We start from the raw sequence: 15,876 nt of genomic DNA, 5'->3' as shown, positions 1-15,876 counted from the left end.
GACGAATGGTTGGACTCAATGTAAGGCAGCTAGCTGTGACACAGCTTATTCCTTCATGGGATCTCTTTATCCCAGGTCTGGCCACTGCTTCTTAACCTGCCCCAGTTGGCATCCTACATATTTCAAAGGGCTGCTCTCCGAAATACAAATGGTTTATGCCCTCCATTTGTCCCTGCTGCTCAGCCCAGAGCACCTATTTTCTTTATCCCAGCACTCGAAGGTACACAAAGGAGGTATCCCTGGCCTTTGTTTTGCCAGAGCACAGCCCCTGGAAAGCAGCAAGGGGCACCTTTGCTATTCTGGGTGTTAAAAAATGCACAGCACTTGGTTTTATTTTACTGCTGTTTTTAATGGGCACATTACCCATCCTGAGCCTTCAGGGTACGGATGCTTTGAGAGGCCTGTTCTGTCCTTTGTTTTCCTTATCTTGCCAGGGTCCCTCTCTGCGCCTTAAGGGAAAGGGCACGACCTGCCTGTTCCAGCCTATTCATCTGCCTCAGGGCAGAGAGGAGAGAAAAACCCAATATATATATATATTTCTCTCTCCCCTCTCCACCCCTTTGCTCAGGAACTTCTTGTAACCTCTCTTAGTGCATTTTGAGTGACATTCTTGGGTTGGGGGGCACTTTCTTTCCCACACTCCCAGAGTTCCCCTTTGAAGTGAAACCGGGGCTTGCAGAGCCCAAGAGAGGCTTGAGAACTGAACCAGAGCAGGCCTTAAATGCGGGAAAGACATTGGCCGAGCTGCCAAGTGGCAATGGCGACAGCGAAGAGGGCCTTCTTCACCGCCTCCATTGCATCTGCAGAAAACAGCAGCAGGAGACTCTTTCAGGTGGTTCGCAATCTATCGGAACCACCTGCACCACCGGGGCCTGGTAGGGACCCCAAGATCTCCTGCAATGCTTTTGCAAAGTTTCTTGCAGATAAAGTCGCTCAGATTCAGAAGGAGGTAGACAGGGAACCAGACAGAGGGCCTTCTCGGTAGTGGCGCCTGCCCTGTGGAACGCCCTCCCAGCAGATGTCAAAGCAATAAACAACTACTTTACTTTTAAAAGACAACTGAAGGCAGCCCTCTTTAGGGAAGTTTTTAATGTCTGGTGCTGTACTGTTTTTAATATTCAGTTGGAAGCCGCCCAGAGTGGCTGGGGAAACCCAGTGAGATGGGCGGGGTATAAATAATAAATTATTATTATTATTATTATTATTATTATTATTATTATTATTATTATTATTATTATTATGGCCATACGACAGGTTGGGGGCATCACAACTGTCCCCCCGCTTTCCTGACACTGTGGTCCCCTGAGGTGATTTCTCCCTCAGCTGTTCTCCTCCAATACTTCTGGTTTTGGAGCCAAGTTGAAGGAGAAATTACCTCAGGGGCACAGGTTGCAGAGAGAAAAGTCTCTGGAGGTGGGGGCGCACGGCACCCCCATATGGACCTTCCTTTTGTGCTTTGAACTCAGCCTCCTGTGTTTGAAGAGACAGGCCCGCCGCCATCTTGTGCGGCTTGTCTCTCTGGGCCCGTCCCGCCATCCCATTGCCCCAGCCGCGTCTCGTCCCCTTTGTCTCCCGGGGCTGCTGGTTCTGTTACTGCCCCGCAGGCAGAAAAGAAAAGAAAGGCTGGAGCGCCGGCGAGAGAAATCGCCAGTCAGATCCGGCGCAGCGGCTCGTTTGTTCCGCCCTGCGCAAATTCAATTGAACATCTCGCTACGGACAAGGGGAAAAGATGTTGACTGAATTATGCAGCGCGTGTGTGTCTCTATTAGGAATAATAAAGCAGAGCCTGGCAAAGGTGTGCCTCACCAGGGGTTGTTCAGTCCTTTTCTTCCATATGCAAATGGCAGAGGAAGCCCACTGGGGGAGCCTGCTGGGCCTGCCTTGCCCCCTCAGCCGCTGTACTGTGCGAGGGACATGTCAGACATCCTGTTCTGAAGGTGTGGGCCCACAAAATGTTCTTGTGTGCATAAAAATAAATGCCACAGATGTACAGTCATTCCTCGGGTTGAAGTTGCTTCAGGTTGAGCGTTTTCGGGTTGCACTCTGTGGCAACCTGGAAGTAACGGAACGCGTGACTTCTGGGTTTTGCCACTCGCGCATGTGCAGACGGTCAAAATGACGTCACGCACATGCGCAGAAGCGCTGAATCGCAATCCACGGACGTGAGTTGCGTTCGCTTCAGGATGTGAATGGGGCTCCAGAACGGATCCCGTTCGTATCCAGAGGTACCACTGTATATTTTTAGTGTTGGACAGCAGCCTGCCCCTATCTGCCCCTCCAGGGGTTTTGGACTACAACTCCCATCAGCCATAGCTGGCTGTGGCTGATGGGAGCTGTAGTCCAATACATCTGGAAGGAGCAGGTTGGGGATATATTGTCATAAGAGCGCCATCCCTCGAGGGATCTGGGCCTGGCTGCAGTTCCCCACTGCCTGGATGTACACATGACCTCCTGCAGGTCCCAACACGGGTGAAGCTGCTTGTGTTTCCTTTCTGTTGCTGCCTTCGGCTTTCTTCTGGCGTCCAGGAGAGGCGGCTCCTTGTTCGCTCTGCCTCGCTTGTGGCGTTGCATAAATTGCCATTACCGTTGGCTTTTTGCAACAAAGGAAAATAAAAAGGCCTTTTAGTAACAACAGGCATTAATTGACCCGTTTTTTGGATTGTACGCCACAGCACTTCAGTATGGCCCAAGCTCATTTGGGCAAGTGGGGGGAGTAGACTCCAGAACGTTCTTATCTCTCCTCGATTTTGCAGCTTTTAAAACACAGGCACACACGCAAAGCACAAAGGGAGACAACCCGTTCATCTTGTGCCTTGTTTTATCTCCGAATTTGAGCATAGGATTCCCCCCCCCCAAGCATAAAAGTGGAGCGTGCCCCTTTTCAAAGTTTAAAAGCGTTATGAAGAAATCCCCCACTGCCATAGACAGATGGAGGATTTGAAATTCACATGATTGTCCCATAATGAGAGGCCTGTGCGGTTGGCAGCGCCCAGCCTGCAACGTTCGCCGTGCGCATTAAAATCTTCCCATGTCTGGATATTTTGCATGGCAATGCATGCTTGGGTTAAGCATCCAATTGGCTACCTTGGGGTCGTCTCTTGTGTGACTAAAACCTCAGCTGTTATCAAGCACTTAGAGATACTTGGCTATTCTAATCCCTGGGCTGTGTGATTGTCTTACCCCTGTAATTTGGCACAGAGACTGCAGCTTCCACGCTGCGATACTAACTCTTCCTAGATGGCTGCTCTCTAGCTATTAGCCTCTTCCATTCCAAGAGCGGGGGGGAAAGCAGCAAACTTGGTGAGCTTCCGATGCCACAAACTCTCCCCACAACTGAGGCCCTGCGGCTCCTTTCGGCAGTTTCCTCTTCCGGGGGTTCTCGCGCACCTGGAAGCGTTGTTCCCCCCTCTTTCCGCAGCCAGGGGAGCCCCTTTTATGATTCAGACCTGCAGGGGCCCCTCCTCTTAGCTCTCCCCCAGAATGCACTTGGACACGATGCATTGGGGATCTATCAGACAACAGACCGCAAAGTAGAAGGTAATTTCTGCACGAGCCCAGGCGCGGCAGCCAAAGTCCCATATTAAAGAGCAGGGATGGCGGCGCGTTTAGGCGAGTGTCGGAGCCTCGTGTGCAGAAGACAAAGAATTTGCCGCGTTCCCCTCTCCTTTCTGATGTACAGGAGGAGAGCGGTGTGGTTCGGAAAACATCAAAGCCCCGACAGCGCCGCCATGGCTCAAAACAGTGTGCGTTCACACAGAATGAAGGCAAATGGCGTCAGGTACTCTTGGAGGGATCTCAACCCCCTTCTAAGGAACATGCCTGATTTCTGTGTGACTCACCCTGTCTCTTTGTATAAGAGTATATTCTCCACCCAGGGGACTCTGTGCAGTGAAGCCATAGCATGATCTATCCCAGAATTCTTTTTCTGCTTTCCAGAGTGGAGACAGATCTTCTCTCTCTCTAGCAGACGCGCCATGAGGTCCCTCCACATATCCACTCCTGCTCAAGCACAGCAGCGATTAAAGTGTTTTAGGCGTCTGCGAAGCACCAGTTCTTATGCACGTGTCCAGAGACTCTTAACCTGTGGTCTGCTCTCCTTTCTGACTGTGTACTGCATTGATCCATAGGCAACTCAAACCGTGCCTTAATGTTAAGCTGTTAGCTGCCTGTTCACCGGTCTGGTGGATTTTTCTGAACAGGGCTGTGATTCTCTCTCGGGTGTTGTAGTATGGGGAGTTGACCCACACAATTCGCTGAGCGTCAGGTGAGGCATGTGTGGCTGCCCCACAGATTCACTGAGCAACTTTGGGTTAGGCTCCACTCTCCGTCCTCACACATGGCAGGCAAGGCAACTGCTGCTACTATGAAAACTGGTCAGGGCCTTTTGTGCTGAGGCAAAACATATACCACATTTTTCGCTCTATAGGACGCACTTTCCCCCCTCCAAAAATTGAGGGGAAATGTGTGTGCGTCCTATGGAGCGAATGCAGGCTCCTTGGCTTCAGCGATAGCAACGCGAAGCCTCCGAAGTGCAGAGGGAGCACTCCCTCCTTACTCCAAAGGCTTTGCATTGCTTTTGCTGAAGCCTGGAGAGCGAGAGGCGTTGGTGCGCACCGACCCCTCTCGCTCTCCAGGCTTCAGGGATAGCCCCACGTAGCCCCTCCGGCAGGGAGAGGCTGCATGTGGCTATGGCTTCTTTAGCCTGTACGCTGCTCTTTGGGGCTGGGGGGGGGAAAATAAGATTCTTTTTCTTGATTTCCCCCCTAAAAACTAGGTGCACCCTATGGTCCGGTGCGCCCTATGGAGCAAAAAATACGGTGTATATATATATGCCTGCACTGTGAGTTGATTCCTGAAGCTTGGCAGACCTGGGGGCCACCTGATTTTATTTTATTTTTATTTGCTGTTGCTGCTGTTGTTCCAGCATCCATGATTCACTGGACCCGGCAGATCAAGGAGGTTCTGAGGGCACAAGAGGCTGTGGAGAGCAGAGAGAGCTCAGGCCCGCTGGAAGAGATCGAGTTCTGGAGGAACCGCTGTACAGACCTCTCCGAAATCAGCAAGCAGCTCTGCCAACAGGGCGTGAAGCACATCGAAACCATTCTGGCCTTTTCCAAGTCTTCCTATGTGACCCCTTTCCAGCGGCTGGCCAAACAGATCCAGGTGGGTGCAAGTTGGGTAGGGCAGGGAGGGAATTGTCTCAGCAAAGGGGGTTTCAGTTTCTTCCACACCAAGCCCTTCCTCCAGTCTGCCTCTCCTTCATGGGAAGGGTTCAGGAGGAGGTTGAGCCGTGTCTGTGTGGGCACGGATCCTGCTTCAGTCCTTGTTTATTGCTCTGTGGTTGCTTTGCAGGATGGATCAGAGCAGGCCCAGTCAAACCTCCGGTTCCTCTCCATCCTGAAAGAGCCGTTCCAGGAGCTATCCACCCTTCGCCCCCAAAACATCCCCGAAAAGTTGCCTCACCTCATCAGCCTCGTCCGAATTGTGTGGGTCAACTCCCCGTACTACAACACCCGAGAGAGAATCACAGCCCTGTTCAGAAAGGTGAGGACTGCACCTCTCTCTTCGAACCTTCCTTCTAAACAGGTTTTACTAGTACAAATAACGTCCAAAGCAAGCTGTAAAATTCGGCATAAAATAACAGCATAAATGTTTATAGATAGCAAAAGTCTGTCTGGGCTTCTGAGGGAGGCTAAGCCACACAGGAATTTACGCCCAGCTGCTCTGACCTGCTCCGCAGCCCTGACCCAAAACCCTTCGCTGACTCTCCTTCTCCTCGCCTTGGAACTGGTGGTCATAAAAGTTTTGTTCCATCCATTCTTCTCCATATCCCAAACCTCACTATCTCTTTGCTCTTGTGTGGCCCAAATCCTTTGCATCTGAGCTTCCCTGGTATGTCTAACCAAGCTCTCCCCTTCAGGCTGCTTGTCTGCATGTCGCTATCCTAGAAGCAAGCTAAGCATATGCTATTGGTCCGGGCAAGAGTTGGATGATTAAGCCTTGTACAATTTTGCCTATAAGCCTATCTCCCGTTTTATTCCTTAATGCCATTCTGGTGTTGGTAATGATGAACATCTCTTCTTTCAAACCCGGGTCTGCTTATTACCTACCCCAACCCCCAAGTAACTGAAGTAATTACCTGGGGTGCAGTGCAACTTCCAGAAATATGCCATGACTCTTCAAGAGATATTTGAAATATAAATGCTTTTAAATCAAATCAAATTACTCTGGATAAAAGATCTCCAAAAACATATCTCTGTGTTGTCATGTGTAGACACACAAGTTAGTGTGTAACACATGATAAGGGACATGGGCAGGTAACATATATGAGAGGGAAATTGCCATATGGGAACATTGGGCAATATCAGTTGTTTTTTAAGGTCTGTCTAAAACAGTGGCAGGGACGCGGGTGGTGCTGTGAGTTAAACCACAGAGCCTCTTGGGCTTGCTGATCAGAAGGTCAGTGGTTCAAAACCCCGCAACGGGGTGAGCTCCCGTTGCTCGGTCCCTGCTCCTGCCAACCTAACAGTTCAAAAGCACGCCAGTGCAAGTAGATAAATAGGTACCGCTCCGGCGGGAAGGTAAACGGCATTTCCTTGCGCTGCTCTGGTTCGCCATGCTGGCCACATGACGCGGAAGCTGGACACCGGCTCCCTCAGCCAGTAAAGCGAGATGAGTGCCGCAACCCCAGAGTCGGCCACGACTGAACCTAATGGTCGGGGTCCCTTTACCTTTAAAACAGTAGTAGCTAATGTGTGACTTTCCAATTGTTGTTGTTGGACTACAATTATCATTCCTGACCATTGGTCATGTGGACTGGAGCCGACGAGTGATGGAGTCCAGCCACAGGTTAGATGTTCGTGATCCTAAGGATTAACTCGGAGGTGGTGCTGAAGTGGTCTCACCTGACTTCTCCCTAGATGAGCAACAAAATTATCCAGATGTGCTGCAAAGACATCTCCCTGGACCGGCTCTTTGAGGGCTACATCAACTCTACCCGGCAGACTCTCCATGGCTGCATCTCATGCATGTCCTCTTGGAAGGACAGCTACCAGCACGCTGCTTATATGCACAACAAGTAAGAGGCCTTGGGCTGGCAGTGAGTGTTGGCCTGGGAACAGATGGGCTGCTTTATCCCGTGTCAGGCTGCTGACCTGGAACATTCGCTGAAGGATGCCATTGGTCACTGGGATGTCCAACGGTGTATTTGCAAGACCGAATGTCCTTTATCTTACTAGCAATTCTGTCTCATTACATCTCCTGTCTCCACCTTAAATTCTTCACAACATTATCTCTTTTCAAAACACATTGCTTTCCCACAAAGTAGGCATGGAGTGGCAAAGTTACTTTTGATTTCAAGGCAACACTTTGGTTCTGAAAACAGAGAATTAAAAAAAAAAAGTTCTTAACACTCCTTTGATCATTTTAAACTTCCTTGGCTCAAACAATTTGAGCATGCTTTTTCTTCTGTCTTCAGTGGTTTAATGATTGACTCTTTTTAAATCCAGAAAGTAGCTTGCCCACCAGATGTAAATTTCCACCGGCAGACAGAGAAACCTCTCTCAGTCATAAATTATAACCATCTCAGATATAATTAGAGAAAGGGAGGGTTTTGCAGACCCTATGCCCATTAGGGCTTTTATGTGGCTTTGTGCAAGATGTTTATTCCTCTGCTCATAAGTCATTTAACCCTGTCCATGTTCCCAGGAACTGACAGCTTTTTGGTCTCTCAATGTAGAACACAGCTTTTTTCAGAGCACCAGAGGTTAATCTCCTGTTCACTCTTATCTCTAGAGTGAATTTGATAGCCAAATGCATGCCTGGCTATATCATCAATCACCATGTAATAATCTCCACCAGCAACCTGCTGACAGAAGGTGTTCAGTCCGCCAAGTTCCTCCCCCGGAAGTCCTGTGCCTCATGGACCGCTTTCAGTCGTGCTGCATTCGAGGCCCATTGCCCTCCTTCTTGCCTGAATGATACCCTCAGCCGATTTCCTCCATTCTCTGGCTCTATTGGTCTTCCTGCTGTGTCAGATGACCTCCTAGCATTGGCTTGTGTCTGTTCTAGGGACAGGAGGCCTGGGAACAGCTGAGGTTGGGCAGGGTCGCCTGCCTGGCAAAGAAGCAGTCTCTCTGCTGCCTTTCCGCACCATGGAGCTGAGGAGCCATGAAAGAAAGGGAAGGCCCATGTCCCAGGGCTTATAGCACCTGCTTTGGTCCTAGGTTGAATCCCCGGCATCTCCAGGTTGGACTTGGAGAGATTAACTGTCCGAAACCCTGGAGAGCTGTGTAGATGATTCTGAGCTAGATGAACCAGTGGTCAGACTCAGGAAAAGGCAGCTTCCCTTGACAAGAGGCAGAGCTGAAAGCAGTTTGCAAATGGGACCAGCTTCTTGCACTCACCCCTGCATACACCAGCGTTCAGTGGGTTGGAAGGTTTATAGAATCATAGAATCATAGAGTTGGAAGAGACCACAAGGGCCATCGAGTCCAACCCCCTGCCAAGCAGGAAACACCATCAGAGCACTCCTGACATATGGTTGTCAAGCCTCTGCTTAAAGACCTCCAAAGAAGGAGACTCCACCACACTCCTTGGCAGCAAAGTCCACTGTCAAACAGCTCTTTCTGTCAGGAAGTTCTTCCTAATGTTTAGGTGGAATCTTCCTTCTTGTAGTTTGGATCCATTGCTCCGTGTCCGCTTCTCTGGAGCAGCAGAAAACAACCTTTCTCCCTCCTCTAGGTGACATCCTTTTATAGATTTGAACATGGCTATCATATCACCCCTTAACCTCCTCTTCTCCAGGCTAAACATGCCCAGCTCCCTTAGCCGTTCCTCATAATGCATCGTTTCCAGGCCTTTGACCATTTTGGTTGCCCTCCTCTGGACACGTTCCAGTTTGTCAGTGTCCTTCTTGAACTGTGGTGCCCAGAACTGGACACAGTACTCCAGGTGAGGTCTGACCAGAGCAGAATACTGTTTCATGTACTGTTGCCAAAAAAAATTGGACCCGAGGCTACGACAGTTGGAGAAAAGCAATGTGTGTGCATGCCGCAGGGCCCTTCCCAAGCCATTTTCAGCTCTTCCTTTAAACAATTCCGTACTGTCCCCACCCCCATTTGATCCCGCAGGAGGCAGTCATAGCCCCCAATCCTTTAAAAGAGGATTCAACAAGTTCATGGAGGCGAGGGCTTTCGGTGCCTCCTAGTCAAAATGGCTGCGCTCTTCGTCAGTGATGCTTCGGAATGCCAGTCGCTAGAAACCGCAAGAGGGGAGAGTAGCTCTTGTCCTGCTTGCATCCGGTTGGCCACTGTGAGGATGCTGAACTTCGTGCATCCAGCAGGCTCTTCTTATGCTCCTATTGACTGTGTCTGTTATTTCCTTCTGCAATGGCCCCCATGATCTCCAAGCAGCCACACAGGCTGCCTAGGCTGCTCTCACCTAGCCTTCAGTGGCTGCTTCCCTGCCAGTCGTCTGGACCTGTGGAGAACCAGCCTGCTCCGTGTCTGTCGGGTGGATATTGTTTGAGCTGCAGCGAGAGGAGAGCCGTGAGGGGCGGCTTAGCAAGGCCCCCTGCTTGCCCCTCACCCGGATCCCCGTGTCAGCTGATCCCTGGCTTCTCCGGCTTCCGTTCCGGCCCTGGCTGTCTCTCCTGTTCCCCGATTCTCCTGGCTGTACTTCAGAAATAATGCAACATAATCTATCATTATGATTAGGGATGTCAGGCTTAAGTGGGTGCCTGGTCCTTGACAATTAAGTCTAAGTGTTACTTGTCTGCTTCAAATTCAAATTAGTGGGGCTGGATCAATATCGTAAAAGATATAAAGACGTTTAACATGCGAGCGGCTCTGATGCAAGGCAGGCACGGCCAGGCCTGGATTAGGCACTCAAGCCGTGCTCCTGGGGCGAGGATCTCATATGTTCCCAGAGCTCTTTGATTAGATGATTTCTCCAGAACCCTCTTGCCTGCGGGGGTGGGTGGGAAGGGGCGGGGGAGAGAGAAAGACAAACAGGGGGGGGCTGGCTGGCTATCTTTCAGCTTCTGTGTTCTTTCCCAATATGCTTGGACTCTGTCTTGGGAAAGGTTCTGTTGCTTTTTGTGTCCCCCCCCCCCCGGATCTATATGTTCACTGGATAACAACAACAACAACAACAACAATAATAATAATAATAATAATAAATTTTATTTATACCCCGCCCTCCCCAGCCAAAGCTGGGCTCAGGGCGGCTAACAACAATCAAAACAATCCAACATTCTAAAAACTTTTCACCATAAAATCAATCAAAAACAAATTGATGGCAACCAGCAAGCAAGACCCTGTGCAGATTGCCAGAGGAGGGGGTCAGGCTGCGCCCTGGCCAAAGGCCTGGTGGAACAGCTCTGTCTTGCAGGCCCTGCAGAAAGATGTCAAGTCCCGCAGGGCCCTAGTCTCTTGTGACAGAGCGTTCCACCAGATCGGGGCCACAGCCGAGAAAGCCCTGGCTCTAGTTGAGGCCAGCCTAACCTCTCTGAGGCCTGGGACCTTCAGGATGTTTTTATTTGCAGACCGTAGGTTTCTCTGTGGGGCATACCAGGAGAGGCGGTCCCTCATCCTGTTTCTGACCCCTGTATGCCCCCTACTTGTATGGGCAGCCCCTTAGGCTGGGTGGGAACAAGGACCCCTTGCCCCCAAACATGACAAAAGTCGTCTGTTCTCCTAACTATGCATCTCCTCCCACAGGCTTTCTGGGAAGGGCTGGGTACTGGACCAGACCAGCATCTTTGCCCAGGTCGATGCCTTTGTCCAGCGTTGCAAGGACCTCCTGGAGGTACGTGGGATGTCACAGCAGAAGTTCTGGCCTCAGAAATTCATTCATTCTCTGATGTGTCCCCTGTTGCTCTCCCCATTTGGAAAGATCTGTGGGTGCATGTGACTTTGATAACTGGGATGGGTCTTTTGCAGGGCACACTAGGCCCATGTGATCTGGGATCTGCCTGAAACATCAGGTTGCCTGACTGGGGATCTCCACAGGCTTTGGCCTTCCCCTGGAGGGCAGAGAAATGTCCGTGAGGAGCGGTACGTTTGGGTTAGGGGTTTTATGTCTGCCCAATAGGTCTGCGAGAGCCAGCAGCACTTTGCGCGCTGGGAAGACGGCAAGCAGACCCCGCTGCCCTGCTTCTTTGGCCAGCGTGGACCCCAGATGACCAGGAGCCTGCTGGAGATCGAGGAGACCTTCAACAAGTACCTCGGCCAGCTCCGCAATGTGAAGGGAGGAATCCTGGATGTGAAGAACACCTCTTGGCATGAGGACTTCAACCGGTGAGAGATCCCCCTGGCTGCCCTTGAGCTGGGAGGGCTGGCAGGAGACAAGTCGTCATTGGGTCCTTCATTCAGTGTACAGAAAGAGGGAGGGAGCAGAGGATGCTGGGAAGGCAAGCACAGCATCTCCTGAGGCAAAGCCTGCTGCTCCCAGTCAGGGCACTGCACTCTACCTTCTCCTTCCAACGCCCTCTCCCTTCTCTCTGTGAATCCCTGGGGGCATCAGCTTCCGTGCTGGCATCAAGGACCTGGAGGTGATGACCCAGAACCTGATCACCTCCGCCTTTGAGACGGTGAAGGACGTGGAGCGTGGTGTGGAGATCCAGGACATCTTCCATCACTTGTCATCGCGAGAGGTACTGCTAGCGACAGGCCCTCCGACTGAATCCGAGGCAGGGCTGAGCTCTGTGGAGCTGGAAGGGGGAAGGGAACATCGAGCTATCAATGGGATAAGACTATCAATGGCTACTAGCCATGGCGGCCTCCAGTGGGGGAGGTGGCACACCTCTGAACACCAGTTGTTGGGGAGTTCAATGGGGAGAGGCCTGCTGAGCTCATTCCTGCTTGTGGGTTTCCCTTGGGGGCATCTGGTTGCCCCCTGTGAAAGCTGGTTGCTGGACTCGTTGGGCCTCCTTTGGTCTGATCCTGGCTCTTCTTACAAGCAACTCTGAGTGTGGGCCTCTTTGCTTATAGTGGACTTGAACATCTCTGTGGCATGAAAGTAGAGCTTGAGCAGGTATCACCTTGGACAGAGTTCAGCCTTCTGTGACCTAGCTGGTACAATAGGAGCCAACGGTTAGGCCGGTTGGCTGCTGGCTCCCAATATGACCAGCATCTCAAGAGCTTCAGGAGGACCTCGGAAGGTGGTTCATTCCAGTGGGGCGAGGGTTGGTGGCTTCTCATTGTGGGAAGGGCATCCCACCAGGCCTCTTTTCTCTGTCCCAGGCCATCAAGCGCACCTTCGACAAGAAGACGGTTGACATCTTCATGCTATTCAACAGAGAGCTCTCCCTGGTCAACAAGGAGTTGAGCAAGCGGACCCCTTTCCTGCCGCCGCACATGTGCCATTACTCGGGCCTGGTGCACTGGATGCGCGCTCTGCGACGGCGCATTGAGAAACCCATGAATGTAAGGCTCTTGCTCTAAGGACTGCAATAGACCCCGGTGGCCGGCAGGGCTGGTCCCACCATTAGGCCGAGTGAAACGTCCGCCTCGGGCGTCAGCTGCTGAGGAGCAGGTAGTGGACTTGGCTTTGCGTGCTATGCAGCCTGTTCTGTTTCGTGTGAGCAGGAGTCAGGGGGACAGGAGTGGATTAGCATACTGTCTCCAGGCCCGCCAGGATTGCATCAGACATGCTGGTCGCTTCCTTTTCCTGCTCCGCCTGTTTACATAGAACTGCATGGTTTTCATGCTCCTTTTCCTCTACCATTTCGCTCCTTTCCCCTGGCCAGGGTACCAGGCAAGGTTCAGACCTGGCAGAGGCTAGCCCTCCCCCTGATCCTGGCTCTTGGCTTTGTTGGCTGGAGCCGGGGCATACGGTATCCGCAGGAATATTCTGGTATTCTGTCCTGCACTAGTGAAACAATGCTCAGTGATTTAGAGACTGCCCTGTCCTACAGTAATGCACGTCTCCTTCGCATTAGTCTTGTTTTGCTTGGGCAGAGGGTGGGAAGGTATTCCTCTCCAGCCCTTCTAAGATTATTTTTTGGCGGGGGCAGCTATCTGCAGGTCAGCAAAACAACGGGCCCTTGGCATGGTCGCGGCGGCTGTTCTTTATTCATCAAGCAACCTCATCAGTTTTTTTTTTTTGTCTATTTCTCAGCTATTTACCTCAATAACATCCTCCCTCTCTGAGTTCCATCTGACAGGTTTAATTATACGTTGGGTAGAAACAAAACGGCTTTTCCACCATCAATCAAACCTCCCCCCACCCGGCTCTTCGCTCTGTGCACACTTGAAAATTGAAATTGCCAAAATCCGCGTCAGGATGTAAAGGAAAGCTGCCGGTAGATCAGTTCCCTTCTGAACCTCCCTGTCCAAAACCGGCTTCTCCCCTGCCAGGAGCCTTCCCTTTATGTTGATATTAGCTGGCAAACGCCTGGACCCCGGCGCTCCCCTGCCCTGCTTCTGATGTTTGTTGTGTAATGGCGAGGTGTGCCAGTCCCTGAACGCTGCTCTTGGCAGGCAGAGGAAACAGGCACTTTCATATTCTCTCCCTCTCTCTCTTCTCTCTCTCTCTCTCTCTCTCTCTCTTTCTCAGCGTTTCTCAGGCCCAGGGTGTGTGGGATGCAAACGGTTTTGCTATGCTGTGTGGCAAGAAGCCTGCGGACGGCCAGGGCTCAAGGCTTCCCACTGGGATTGCCTGATTTCTCAAGTGCTGCGGGCCAAGTTGCAAGCTGAGATGGGGGTCATCAGCCAACCGGGCACGAAGACAAAGGCACACGGGTGGGGGCGTTTGTGGCCTGGGTGGGAGGGAAGAAGCCCAGCGGGACGGGTGAATAACCAATAAGTCTGGCGGCGGAATACGGGAGGTCTAGCAAGGCTGGGAAGCAGAGTTTGCTTTGGGAGCCCTTACTGATTTCTGTCTCTCTTTCTCTTTCAGTTCTAGAGCAGCTCTCCCCAGCCAGCTGCCCTCCAGATGTTTTGGACCACAACCCCTGTCAGCCCCAGCCAACACAGGTTGCGTGATGGAAGTTGTAGTCCAAAACATCTGGAGGGCTCCAGGCCGGAGAAGGCTGTCTAGAAACCTGCTGAGGTCAGGCAAGGAAAAAGGGAAGCCACCTCTGGGGCTGCAATCTCCTGGGTGACGCGGATGCCATTAGGCAGTGGAATGCACATGCCCACCCTGTCCGTTTCCCTCACTCCCACTCCACCCTCCATGTGGCCCGCAGCTGGCAACCCACGCTACGTCACTGTTGTCACTTGACACATCAACTCAAAGCCTGATTTGCGCCCCACAAAGGCTCGGGTTTCTTGCAGTCTTCTTTTCACAAAGTAAGTTTCCAGCCCTCCTGACTGGGTGCTTCAGAATTAGAACTCAGGACTGTGGGTGTGGAAGCAGATACTTCAAGCAACTGGGCCAGTCTGGAAGCTGAGCTCCTGCTGAACTCAGCCCACTTTCCCCTGCCATTTTGCAGGAAATCCTTGGCCCTGAATTGATTGATTGATTGATTGATTGATTGATTGGATTTGCAGGGCTGCATTCAACTAACTTTTGCTCAGGGTAGACCCACTGAAATTAGTGGTCCATAGTTAGCCATGACCACTAATTTCAGTGGTCCTGCCCTGAGTAAAAACCAGTTGAATATAACCCATGATCCACTTTTTGAGAAAAGGTATCACAAAGCAGTTTACAATATATAAAATGGGATTTTAAAAACCTGTAGAGGATACCACATAAAGCATACAAAATGTCCATTTCATGACTGTGCCAACACCTATAACAATGAACTCCACCAGACCCGAATATACCAGCCCTGATTTATGATCTGTTATTATTAAATTTATTACCAGCAGATCTTAGGACAGGTTACAACAATTTACAATTCAGAATTAGAAAACAGTCACAGGAGTAGGAATTCATAGTCTTCAACCGCCCTGAAAATTCTGGGACTGTCATGAAAGCCCATAATCCAAATTATCAAGGGGCTTTCACTTCCGTAGGGACACGGGTGGCGCTGTGGGTTAAACCACAGAGCGGTTTGAATCCCCATGGCAGGGTGAGCTCCTGTTGCTCGGTCCCAGCTCCTGCCCACCTAGCAGTTAAAAAGCCCGTCAAAGTGTAAGTAGATAAATAGGTACTGCTGCGGCAGGAAGATAAATGGTGTTTCCGTGCGCTGCTCTGGTTCGCCAGAAGCGGCTTAGTCATGCTGGACACATGACCCGGAAGCTGTACGCCGGCTCCCTCGACCAATAAAGCAAGATGAGCGCAACCCCAGAGTCGGCCGCGATTGGACCTAATGGTCAGGGGTCCCTTTACCTTTCCCTTTCACTTCTGTACAGTGTTTCAGTGTGTTACTGAAAGTTCAGAGGAAGCCTGCTGAATCTCAGAAGGGATGAAGTTTCGCTGCTGTGGGGCCGCTGTTGAGAAGGCCCTATTATGGGTTTCCACTGGCCTCATTGTGTCCACTTGTGGTTGTCCAGAAAACACCTATAACCCTTTCCTGTTCTGATCTTGAACTTCCTCTGTGCTGCACTTTTTTTTTTTACCTCCGCTGCTGCTACTGGAATTTACCCAGTCACTTGCGTTCAGGGAATACTTTCCTGGCTATGTACATTCAAAGGAAAAGGCAAAGTTCAGAAACGAGGGGTTTGGAACATGCCTTTTGGTAGACGGTGTCCCGGGGGAAGAATGACACGTGCGTCAGCACATATGTTTTGGATCCGATTCCGTCTGATCACGCAGCTCCCCTTGCAGTATCATTTAGCATGGGATTTCCCAGCTGCTGACAGGTAGGGATCTGTTCACACATGACTGGAACGCAGCTGCTGCTTTTGCGGTGAGGCTTGCCAAGTCTGGACAGAACGTTCTAGCTCAGAGAATGGGCCGCCTTTGATACAGGAGCGCCATTGTCCT

At 51.2% G+C, this 15,876-nt stretch overlaps 1 protein-coding gene across 1 annotated transcript in view; it reads left to right on the top strand.

Annotated features, from left to right (window-relative positions):
* Positions 1 to 15,876, top strand: part of DNAH2 (dynein axonemal heavy chain 2) — a 152,635-nt gene that overhangs the window by 29,311 nt on the left and 107,448 nt on the right. Inside the window, exons 7-13 of the mRNA XM_083409992.1 lie at positions 4,925 to 5,163; positions 5,353 to 5,544; positions 6,921 to 7,078; positions 10,722 to 10,809; positions 11,095 to 11,300; positions 11,527 to 11,656; positions 12,246 to 12,428. Coding sequence (XP_083266118.1) covers positions 4,925 to 5,163; positions 5,353 to 5,544; positions 6,921 to 7,078; positions 10,722 to 10,809; positions 11,095 to 11,300; positions 11,527 to 11,656; positions 12,246 to 12,428 — 1,196 coding nt within the window. The remainder of the gene's footprint in view (positions 1 to 4,924; positions 5,164 to 5,352; positions 5,545 to 6,920; positions 7,079 to 10,721; positions 10,810 to 11,094; positions 11,301 to 11,526; positions 11,657 to 12,245; positions 12,429 to 15,876) is intronic.

The sequence above is a fragment of the Podarcis tiliguerta genome (assembly GCF_965153285.1).
Source record: "Podarcis tiliguerta genome assembly, chromosome: 13".
In the NCBI taxonomy this organism is placed as follows: domain Eukaryota; kingdom Metazoa; phylum Chordata; class Lepidosauria; order Squamata; family Lacertidae; genus Podarcis; species Podarcis tiliguerta.
The sequence above is the reverse complement of the archived record's forward strand: the minus strand, read 5'-3'. Positions and strand labels throughout refer to the sequence as shown.